This window comes from Uranotaenia lowii, chromosome 3 (assembly GCF_029784155.1).
Source record: "Uranotaenia lowii strain MFRU-FL chromosome 3, ASM2978415v1, whole genome shotgun sequence".
Taxonomy (NCBI): Eukaryota; Metazoa; Arthropoda; class Insecta; order Diptera; family Culicidae; genus Uranotaenia; species Uranotaenia lowii.
In genome coordinates this window covers 210,505,462-210,517,895 of record NC_073693.1, presented here as the reverse complement: position 1 = coordinate 210,517,895, position 12,434 = coordinate 210,505,462, and the positions used below count along the sequence as shown (strand labels likewise).

Sequence of the window (12,434 nt, the reverse complement as noted above, 5' to 3'; positions counted from 1 at the left end):
TGGTTCCCAAGGACAAGAACCCTCCCAACACGCCAGAGCTCCGCCTAATTGAGAAATACTGGGCTATTGTCAAGCGGAACCAAAAGAAGACCAAAAAACTGCTAAGGACGAGCAGCAGTTCAAGGCAAACTGGCTTTCTGCGGCGAAGAAGGTGGACAAGGTGGCTGTACAAAACTGATGGCAGGGGTTAAGCGTAAGGCCCGGCAATTCGGATTTGGAAAAGCGGAAGCCTAACTGAATATTTTTCCTGAATTTTATACTAATTTAACTTGAAAAAGAAATTTAATTTGGTTTTTTAAACAACCGATTTCACCGATTTACACGCGTTTTCCTTTGACCTAATTTTGACCGTATCACCCTTTATTGTATTAAATATAATAATTTAACGAACTTTTTTTCATAAAACGGGTAGCAAAGCACACTGGGTCAGCTAGTTGATAATAAAATTGAGATAGTTTTTATTCATCATTTTAAATATCAAACCAGAAGAGGGAGAGGTATTTTTTTAAAATACCTTCCTGCATATCTTTGGCTGTTTCGGATTCAATGAGGCAACACCAAAATCTTTGCTGTAAAAATATGTTTCTCTATTTGCATAAAATTCATCGCTTAGAGATTTTGTTTGTTTTTTGGCATCGAATGGCTATTTTCCAGTGCATGTGAATCGTATATTTGATGATTTCCTTGTCAATCAACCGGTTCCAAATCATGAGGCCCCTCGGATGTTCGCACGCACACCCTAAAATATAAAATCTTCGGCCCAAAAACTGTCCTGGCAGTGTGGATATTTTTCCGAACAATCTCCCGGGTGAGCATGGGCTTCATCGTACTGCCGGTGCACCGGATGATCCGGTGTCTCGTGGGTTGTTGGTAAGCTATATGGGGAAAAACGATGTGAGATTTGATCATTTATAGGTATATCAAAGGGGAAACTCAAAGGTTTTTTATTTGAATAAGTTAAAATTAACTTTCTTGTGCTTATTTAATGGGTTTAATGTTTGAAATCAAAATTGTCGTATCAAGAGAAAACTTTTTTTTGTTGGAAAAATCAAAAGAATTAGAGGGCCATAAACAAGTTCCTTTTCAGTGGTAAAGCTTCTAGCCTATGGCTACAATCGGATGCACTGTTGAATATTCAGTTGGAAAAGCTTTTTGAATCAGGCTACCGAATCACTTTTCCCACCAAAAACTAGAAGGTCGTAAGGTTATGAGCCACATATATGTTCATGCATATCTGCAATCAGCCTCACCTGAACACGGCCTTCAGTATCTCCCTGAGGAAAGATTCCGGTTTAGCGTCCGGATCGTTCTTCCGTTGGCCAGTTTCACACAACGCTCTCCGAACGCAATGATTGCCATGTTTTCCTTTCCTGAAACGAATCTCACGTTAGACCGACCGTAGATGGGCGACAGCCTGAATGTATGCAAGCTGAGGTAGGTACATATGATTTGGCGGTTTTGTCTATTTTTTGTTCGTTATGCTAGATATGTACAATCTACATACTCTACTGTCCAGCAGATTACTTACGCCTCGAGGAACTTTTCAATTTTCGCATACAACTCGTGTCGGGTCGCACGGTGATGATCTAGGAAGAGTTTGTCCTCCGGGTGGGTGTTCTCGTCGATGCTCCGTTTGCCAAACACCGGATAAAAGCGTTTCCGGCTAAACTGATAATTCGGTGGATGTCTCTGGACCCAAGCTTGGATGGCCCTACGGTGACAGAATAATGTAGTTAGTTGGCGGAAACCTCTTTCTCTCCTCGCTTGGTAAGTAAGTGCGTTTTGCAGTTTATTATTGCAAAGTGCCCGATGGCAGGCGATGTGAGTTGTGCTTTTGAACGGATTCAAAATTTTCTTAAAACGAATATTATGTTTTTACTAAATTATTTGCATGCTGCCTCATTTCAGTAAACTTTATTACTATTAATTAGTGTTTTGATTTTAGCATCCCGATCGCATACTTTCATCTAACACACATAGCGGTCGGTCTTCACTAGTTGGCCCTTAAAAATTTCAGGTAGTCCTCACACCGTAATGACTCGACAACTCGACAACTCGAAATGTAAAGAAATCTTCAAAAGAAATGTTTGTAATAATCTTATCTTGATCAAAATTTGTTTAGAAATCGGTCGAATCGTCCTATTTTAGGTTTTTCTTGTAGAATCATGCACTAATTTTTAACCATTTAAATATATTACTTTAATTTGTCGGCCTTAGCGGTGAAAAGTGATGTCCTTTTTAGTAGGGACATCTAAAGATTATGATTTTTTTTATATAGGTGGATAGAAGGTTAGATGAAATGAAAGATGTGGAAAATGAGCGGGTAGAATTTTATTTAGAAGCATATCATCACATATCAAATTTTTGTTCCGCACGGGCCTACTACTATGAAGCGGTAGATACAGATAGAGTTGCATCTACCACAACACATTAGTAGACCAAGCGTGGTCCGCCCCACAAGGGAAAACTTGCAGTTCGTCCGCACTGCAAAGAACGACGAATAACAAATTTCGGATAGAAATCGGCAAAGACCCACGCGACGAAAAATGACCAGCGATTGGAAACTTGGAACATGGAACTACTAATCTCTAAATGTCATGAGCAGTTCACAGTGCTCTCAAATGAATTCAAGAGCCGCAAATTCGACATCGTAGCGCTTCAGGAGGTTTGCTGTAAGGGCTTCACGGTAAAATCGTTCTAAGATGGTCTTGTCATCTACCAGAGCTGCGGCAACACACATGAGTTCGGAACAGCTTTGATAGTGATGGAGAAGATGAAGAAGCGCGTGATCGGGTGGTGGCCGATTGACCCACGAATGTGCCGGTTGAGAATCAAGGGACGCTTCTTTGACATCAGAACTATCAACCATTACTTCGGAAGTACCGGTGACGACAAAGACGAACTCTACTTTTTCAAGCACCGCCTTCTACACAAGTACACCTGGAGATCACCGTACCAAACATAATCATAGATCGACCATGTTTTGATAAACAACCGACACTTCTCGGACATCATCGACGTCAGATCCTGTCGAGGCGCCAACATCCAGTCACATCACTATCTGGTGATGGTGAAGATGCGCCCAAAACTCTCCATAGTGACCAACATACGAAACCGACGCCCGCCTCGGTTAAATATCGCATGGCTAAAACAACCTCAGCACGGAGAAAAAAAGTATAGTATTTCCAACTATAATCCACTTGTATTCAATCTTATATCTGATTGCTTCTCGACCAACTATATTTATCAAAATTTCAACAATACATAGGGAAAGAATTTTATGAATTTACAAGCTCAAAAAAATTTAAAAAGTCATACAAGGTTTTGATACATTTTGATGTAATATTTCGACTTTTAAAAATTATAGGTTTAATAATGATTATATAGTGGAATAAGATAGTGTTTTTGTATGCCCCCATCATGTTTGTAAAATGCCTCCAACCTAAAATAACAGGTTAAATAGGAAAAATAAATGATTTTTATCATTGAAACTTCAAATCTAAGCTCTGATTAACATCTTTAGAGAGAATTGAAGATCTATAAACAGATTTGAAAAAGTTTTCTTATGGATGAACTGCCTCCATAGTATGGCAACCCTAACTTTTGTTTTATTCCAGAAATTATAATACACATAGATTTTTATAAAACTTCAACTTTGTCGTCCGGAATTAATTACTTTCTAGCAGTTTCAATGAAATTATACGGAAATATTGCCCAAAAAACAGGAATTTAGTTCAAAACATAAATAGGTGCATTAAGCCTGCACGGTTTGAGATTCGGCATTTTAGACAACAGATATAATAAAATCGTTTTCTCTAAAACGAAAGGAAATTTTAACATAAAAATTACTCCAATGTATAGAAAACAGATGCTTGCCCACGTGTTTATAGTTTTTGTAGACATTTTCGATGTAATATTTGATTAAACCAGTGTTCTGTTTAATAGGCGCATAAAGCCCGCTTCTACACTATAAAAGACAATCTGATTGATTCCGTGCATTCAGTTATAAGTATAATAGATTTATCTATGATGCATGATTGATGTCATACATTCAACAATAATTATAGTAGAATCTTATATATAAAAATGGAGGCGTTTTCTTTGTAACAACATCACGTATGAATGGTCGGTCGGAATGAAGTGAAATTTGGTATCCGAGGGTTTTTTGTGTCAGAGATGGTTTGTAGAATAGTTTCAACAATCACACTTTTTATGAAAGGGGGGTCCCCATACAAAGTTATCTCTTCTTCACATCTCTTATACATAAAAATGGAGGCGTTTTCTTTGTAACAACATCACGTATGAATGGTCGGTCGGAATGAAGTGAAATTTGGTATCAGAGGGTTTTTTGGATCAGAGATGGTTTGAATAATAGTTTCAACAATCTCACTTTTTATGAAAGGGGTGTCCCCACACAAAGTTATCTCTGATTCACATCTTCTTATATATAAAAATGGAGACATTTTCTTTGTAACAACATCACGTATGAATGGTCGGTCGGAATGAAGTGAAATTTGGTATCCGAGGGTTTTTTGGGTCAGAGATGGTTTGTATAATAGTTTCAAGGATCTCACTTTTTATGAAAGGGGGTCCCCATACAAAATTATCTCATTACATCTTATATATAAAAACGAGCACGAAGAAGTTAAGGAACTGTAAATATTTTCCAACGATTTATTAAGTAACGGGTAAAACGAAGTTTACCGGGTCAGCTAGTCAACTATAATTATATGATTTATATAATTTTAAATAAGATAGATTCAACTATAATAATATAATTGATTAAAGTATAAATATTTTATTTCTATGAGTGATTCATTGAGGTCAACATATTGGTAGGTATTGTATTGTAAAGGTATTGTTTATTAAAATTTTGTTTATATTGGAAGTTATCATACCTGAAGTTTTTTTTTTCTGAATAATTTTATGGCTACGTTTTATTATCTTTTAGTTTATTATTTCAGTATTTTGCAGCTAGTTCGTTTTAGCCGCCATGATGCTACAAAACCTGACCGCAAATCCCGATATCCACGTCCTGGTTCCTCCGCTGTTGTCTTCATCTTGATGCATGGTTGCCCAGGAAATTGTGGGGGGGAAATTTACTCAGTATCATGAAGTAAATCTATCTTACGCTGACTTACCATAATGCTAGTTTCGTGTGGGATGCCAGGATCACGTAAAAGAATGTCGAGACCCACGTCGGTTTCGCGGGCAGCCAGAGTAGGTGTACCTTTCCCAATTCCAGGAACTGTCGGCCTACTACACGACCGCTGCCAGGAACTGGTAGAGGAAAATGTTTCCCATCGCCAAAGAGCGCTTGCGCTTTGCCACCGATGTCAGGAACTGCCGGCTGAGCCCTAAAACAGCGATACGATCGCTACAGGGAACACGGGCTAGTTCCACACTTACGATTTTTTTTTATTTTGCTGACACTATAGTATTCAAGTAACACACAATCTATCATAACGATATAGTTTAATTTACTATATTCATAGTTCAATACCTAAAATCAATCATACATTTGTAGTTGAAACTATTATATTTACAATTGAATCCATTATACCCCTACAGTTAAATCTATTATATTTATAGTTGGATGCCTAAAATCAATTATACAATCGTAGTTGAATCTATCAAATTTTGAATCAATTATACCATTACAGTTGAATCCATTATATTCATAGTAGACTGCGTAAAGTCAATCATTAATTTGTAGTTTAGTCTATTATATTTCTAGCTGGTGGCGAAAAAATCAATTACGCGTTGATGATTGGTATAACCAGCTGAAATAATTGGAACAACTGTGGTTTTTAATCTCTATGAGGTCACAGTAGACTACGCGCAATCGCTCAAAGCAGTGCTGCCGGTAGAGGAAGATTTTAACGAAGCCCCTCTCGAGGACTGTTGGAACACCATCAAGACAGCCACCATCAGCGCTGCGGAAAACGTCATCGGACTTATGGAACGAACACGACGGAACGACTCGACGGAAAGACTGGTTCGACAAAAAGTGTAGAAGGGTGATGTACGAAGAGAACGCCGCGCGGGCGGCAGTAGTGCAAAGAAGCACCCGTCGAAACGTGGAAAATCACCGACAGCGGAAGAGGCAACGAGTCCGAATTACCCAGAAAAAAAGCGCTGCCTGGAAGAGGAGGAGCTCGAGAAGCTGGAGCAGCTGCATCGTTCCCAAGAAACACGAAAGTTCTATCAGAAACTCAAGGCACCCCGCAAAGGCTTCGTGCCACAAGCCGAAATGTTCGGGGATAAGGACGGAAGCATCGTGGCGGATAATTGTGAGGTGATCAAAAGGTGGAAGCAGCACTTCGATGAACACCTGAACGGCGCACATTCAGGAGATCAAGACGGTGGGGAAAGATACATCACCGGCGTAGCCGACGACGTTGAGGAGCCACTGCCACCGATGAGCAAAGTTAAGGAAGCCGTCCGCCAGCTGAATAGCAACAAGTCGGCTGGGAACGATGGCATCGCAGCTGAACTGATCAAAATGGGACCGGACAAGTTAGCAGGTTGATGGTCCAGATCTGGGACACAGAACATATACCCGAGAAGTGGAAGGAGGGGGTAATGTGTCCCATCTACAAGAAGGGCGACAAATTTTACTGTGAGAACTACCGAGCGATCACTGTCTTCAATGCTACCTACAATATGTTGTCCCAAATCCTACTCCGTCGCCTAACGGCACAAGCAAACAAACTCGTGGGAAGTCATCAGGCCGGCTTCTTGGAGGAACGGTCTACGACGGACCATTAATCGACTCGACTTCAAAGCCGCATACAAGCAAGAAGAACGAAGGATAAACCACGAGCTTGCGCGACTCTACAGTGAACCCAGTATCCAGAAGGTGGCAAAGCCTGGAAGGATACGCTTGGCAGGACATGTTGCGAGAATACCGGACGACAGTTCTGCAAAACAGGTGTTTGCTGCCAATCCGGTAGGAACGAGTCCAGCATTGGCGCAACGAGCGAGGTGGTTATACCAAGTGGAGCGTGATTTGGCGTATGTGGGTTGAACGAAAAGTTGGAGAACGGTTGCCATGGACCGAGTGAATTGGAGGAACATTGTTCATCAGGTTATGTCGTGAGACGGAACAACACGTAAATTCCCATTCCCTAGCGCATGGAAAATCGCGACTATTTCTCCAATATACAAATCGGGAAATGCGCACAACGTCGAAAATTACCGTCCCATCTCAATTTTGAATTCTATTTCCAAAGTATACGAAGCTTTGATGCAAGAAAGACTGTACGCCGCCGTTAAACCTTTCGTATCCGAATCACAACATAGCTTTGTAAAGAAAAGGTTGACTGTTAGCAACTTGATGTGCTACGTAAGCTCAATCAGCAATATCCTAGAAAAAGTTTGATTGATATCGATTTCGCAAAAGCTTTCGATCGAGTCCCGCACGATTTACTTATCAGAAAATTGGACCGACTTGGTTTTCCAACTTGGTCGATCGGGTGAATCAAGTCGTATCTCAAAAATCCGACGCCTTCCCTGGACTGAACCGCTTCGTCTTTCGTCTTACGAACAAAGATGCGCCCTTGTAAATCTGGCCACGCTTGAAAAACGTCGTACCAAACTTCAGCAAACTTTTATTTTTGACACCCTGACTCATCGTGCGGACTCCTCTTACATACTCCAGGGTGTCAATTTATACGTATCCACGAGGACACTCCGACAACGCCAGTCTCTCAGTATACCTTACCACCGTACTACGTATGGTTGAAACCACCCAATCGACAAATGCTGTGAAAGTTTCAATGTAGTGTATCATATGTTTGATTTCAATGTGTGTTCAAATTTCAACTAGACATTAGTAGAATAACTTAGTTTTTAAGAAATTTGTCTGTATGGTAATTTCTTATCCAAAGACCAAGTTATAAATAAATAAATAAGTAAAGGAAAATAAATAGAGGCCCGTCCCTCAAAACTTTCATGTTTGAAATCCGTTATTTCGTCAATAGTTCAAAAACAGTTAAAAGTTAGCTCTTATGAATGCTGAGCCTATAGAAGACAAACAATCAGAATATATATAGTGCTGTACTAAAAAAATAGAGCGTCACAAAATTGTATGTAAAATGCTTTCAACTTATGTAAATTTGATTCATTAGCAAAAAAAAACAAAAAGTAGTTAAAAAAGAATAAAAATTAGATTTTTATTTCTTGAGTAGTTAAGCATTTGTAATCGATTTTAAATAAAAAAAAATTAACTAGTGTTCGAAATGATAGCAGCAAGCAAGCAGAAAACTCAACGAAATACTCAAAAATTATATTTTTTTTTATTTAATTAATATCTTTGAAAAAAGTGCGAAAATGTTTGATTTAAGCATGAAACAACATTTTGAAAAATCCATCAAGGGATGCAACGAAGTTTGAAAAAAAAAAACGAGTATGTTAATTTAAAAATGGACGGAGAAAGAACTGTGCAGAAGCTGATGATTTGCAAGGAATACTTAAAGAAGGTAGTGTCGAGGCGGCCCTGCTTCAGTATTAGTACACACTGCGACGTCACAATCACGAAAGATCTGTTAATTTACTAGGAAATTTGCCTTTTTTGTTGATAATTTGAAGAATTTGCTGGAAATGTACCACTTTTAATACCTGTTATTCTAGAAGGATTCTTGCTCTTCAAGATTGGTACGAAAAAAGTTGGATTTTCTAGTAACTTTTGTATGAAATAGACCATCGGAGTTAGAAAAAATGGTGGATTTTCCCTACTCAAATTTGCAAAACTTTAAAATTAGTTCAAAGTCTTTTATGAAAATGATCAAGTCAGTACAGTTTAAGATCCTTATTACAAAAAAGTTATCAAAAAACAATCTTTTATATAAAACCACAATTATTTATTCGCATTTTAGTAAATCGAGTTAACAATAATCAATTGATGTTAATTGTTCTACATAAGAATTGAATATGGTAAACCGATTGGATAAAAATCATGACAATCTGTTGAACACTCGATAACTACCAGCTAGACCTTTTAAAAGTAGATTTTATCTTCGTTTTTGAACGTTTTAGCTTCAAGATGACATTGCGTTCATTATTAAAATGAGAAAAAAACATAATGCAATCTTCAAAAGACCAGAAAATTTCATAAAATATTGAAAGAGAGATCTTACAACACAATAAAAATGAAATTGGAATGCATTTTCGTTCTAAAACATGTTTTTCTTTGAAATTTCTGCCATTCGCATATATATTTTCGAAACATTCGTTTTTGTGACGTCACAAAAAAAATACAATATGGCTCTCGACACTACCTTATTTAAATATTCCTTGGATGATAAGTGCTAATAGAAAAATAAGAGAACTCGTCTACTCTGCAAAAACTAATGCTAAATGAATCAATTCGTAAGCAATCGGTACATGTGTATGAAAGTCCGAATCGAAAAAGTTTGACTGGAATAAATAATGTCAAATTTGTGTTTAAACTTAAAGAATCATTGAGCAACACTTCAGACTTCAGAGTTAACCGAATGAGCTGAAATTTGGCATGGCCTACCGATTTCATCCTCTAAGTTTTTGATTCCACACCATACTCCTACCTTTGGACCACCCTAATGTAGAATTTAATAACACCTCGTTTTACTTTTGTAAATCTCAAATAATCATTTTATCAAGATCATTCGTTCTATTCAAATAATTAAACAATAAGATGTATGATTATTTCAGCCATAAAGAAGGAACAGCGCAAAATAATCAATTGAAAATGTTCCTGGAAAGTCCGCAATATCGAAAACTCTGCTCCTTCATATTACAATCTCTAAACCTAAACGCAACCCATTACTCAACCCGCCACTTTTCAAATTCATCAATGGAAATACCTGTTGACGACACTGGTCCAATCGTTCCTGGTCCAATTGTAGGGCGTCAGGAAGTTCTGCTGCCAAGCACCGAGGCCATTAGGTCTGTCCAAAGGTTGCTTCTGTGGCCACTTGGGGCGATATTTATCATACTCGGCGAAATTATTGCCACTCGTCGTGTAGTAGTTTATTCGATTGGAGTTTCCTGGCCATGATGGGTTTCTCTGTTGTTGCTGTTGTTGTTGTTGTAGTTGAAGCAATTTGTAATAGTAATTGAGGATATTTTGCGACTGGCTCGATAAGCCGGTCAAGTGATTTTGCACTTTCGGATCGGTGTAATAGTACGAATGTTTGTTGCCGGTGTCGTATTTGCTGGTGCTGGTGTCAATCAAAACGGTCTGATTGACGTTCTCGTCCGTTCGACGGATCAGGGAACCCTTCAGTGCGTCCTCTTGCAGCATTTTGATGATTTCCAGGAATGAAATACTCGGCAGTTGCCACGCCATGGCACAGGTAATTCCGACCGTGAACAGCAGGGTGCTGCCGATAATTGGAATTGTCTGATCGTACACTGGAAAACGGATGGAGAAAAGTCATTATTAACTCAACGGGAATTGTAATTTCGATCGTTAGTGGTGGTCTGTTTTCAGCGGAAGAAAATGATTTCGAAAAGAGCCTGGGCGCCACAAGTACCTACCTATCTACAGATAAATCCACAAAAGTATAGATTTCATATTCTAAGTACCAGATTCTGTGTGCAGCAAAGATAGATTTGTGGGCTATGAAACAAAGTAATACAGTTTTTTTATTTGACTTATAAACTTAGGAGAATTTTGCGTACCAATTGAAGCGTAAAGACGTCCCAACGTTCTTATTATTTTATCCATCACTCTAAAAATTGATAACTTAAGTAAACTGTCTTTCAAATATTAAAAAAAATCTAATTCGATGTGTCATGTCATGTCAAAATGCTCTACATCTGGAAATTTTGGTGCATGGAAAACCCTTTCGAAACATTTTAAAAAGTCTGAATCCATCAGTCCACATAAAAAGTAATATGTATAGGGTAAATGTACCCAATCTTGGCCCCTAAGGCATGGTTGACTAGATTTCTCATGATTGCAGTCTTCCTGTAATGTGTACCTTCAAAAGTCCTTCGACAAATATGATTGCTTACTAGCCTGAAATGCAGTAAAAATATGTCCTTGCTTGAAAGTGGTTGATAATTTGAGATAAACCTGATAAAACTATTGATTGAAAAGCTCCTTATTGTAGCCCCCGTGCCGAATTTTGGCCCTTTATAAGTTCCTTAAATTGGCCGTCTCTAGGAAAAACTTGCCTCACTAATACAACAACAGCCCCCACGAATTCATTGAAAATATCACGGAAAGAAGCACATCAATGTTTTGTATTGTTTTCAAAAAGTCGGAAGTACGAAATGTCAATCAATTTTTATAATTGATATTTTCATGTAGACTTATAATCTTACGTTAAAAAGCTTTTTTTGTTTATTTCAGTTTTTGTGTGTTAATAATTTCTTTTATAAGTTCCAAACTGTTGCATTGGTTAACATAAATATGTTCATTAATCAAGCAAACAAATCGTTTTCTAAATCTTTAACATGCAATCATTATAGATCTGTTTCCATTGAAGTTAACAGGTTAACATAAGATAGTAAATGTTAATTTTTTTTTATTCCACTCCCATAAAAGAAGGACCAACATTTTAAAAACCATTAGGATCGAGACAAGAAGCAAGCTAAAGCTAAAACTTAAGTCAGCGAACGATTCTTTGCTTGGAGCGGGCTATATGCGCCTATTAAGCAGAACACTGATTTAATCAAATATCACATTGCATATGTGTATAAAAACTATATACACGTGTGCAGGAGTCTGTTTTCTAAACATTGGAGTAATTTTTATGTTAAAATTTTCTTCTGCTTCCAAGAAAATGATTTTATTATAAGTGATGTCTAAAATGCCGAACCTCAAACCGTGCGGGCTAAATGCGCCTATTTATGTTTTGAACATAATATCTGTTTTTTGGGCAATATTTCCGTATAATTTCATTGAAACTGCTAGAAAGTAATAATTGCCGTACGACAAAGCTGAAGTTTCATAAAAATCTATGTATATTACAATTTTATGGAATAAAAAAAAAGTTAGGGTTGCCATACTATGGAGGCAGTTCATCCATGAGATAAACTTCATCAAGTCTGTTTTTAGATCTTCAATTCTCTCTTAAGATGTTATTCAGAGCTTAGATTTGAAGGTTCAATGATAAAAATCATTTATCTATTCTACTTAACCTGTTATTTTAGGATGGAGGCATTTTACAAACATGATGGGGGCATACAAAAACACTCTATTATTCCACTATATAATCATTATTAAACCTCCACAAAAGCTGAAATATGTTTAGTTTCTTAAGTTCATTTGAGTAAAAAACAAAAACCATCCTAGTTTTTGTTTTAAGCTTCTTTACGTATAATTTTTAAAAGTAGAAATATTACATCTAAATGTATCAAAACCTTGTATGTTTTTTTTAAATTTTTTTGAGTTTGTAAATTTATAAAGTTCTTTCTTGCCTTATGTTCTAAGCGTATCACCC

General features: G+C 37.5%; 1 protein-coding gene across 1 annotated transcript in view; it reads right to left on the bottom strand.

Annotated features, from left to right (window-relative positions):
* Positions 1 to 612: 612 nt before the first annotated feature.
* The window catches only part of LOC129756937 (uncharacterized), a 29,666-nt gene continuing 17,844 nt past the window's right edge, over positions 613 to 12,434 (bottom strand). The window contains exons 2-5 of the mRNA XM_055754005.1: positions 9,846 to 10,395; positions 1,529 to 1,711; positions 1,251 to 1,370; positions 613 to 875 (exon numbers count right to left, since the gene is read on the bottom strand). Of these exons, the coding sequence (XP_055609980.1) occupies positions 740 to 875; positions 1,251 to 1,370; positions 1,529 to 1,711; positions 9,846 to 10,395 (989 nt within the window). The 3' untranslated portion in view covers positions 613 to 739. The remainder of the gene's footprint in view (positions 876 to 1,250; positions 1,371 to 1,528; positions 1,712 to 9,845; positions 10,396 to 12,434) is intronic.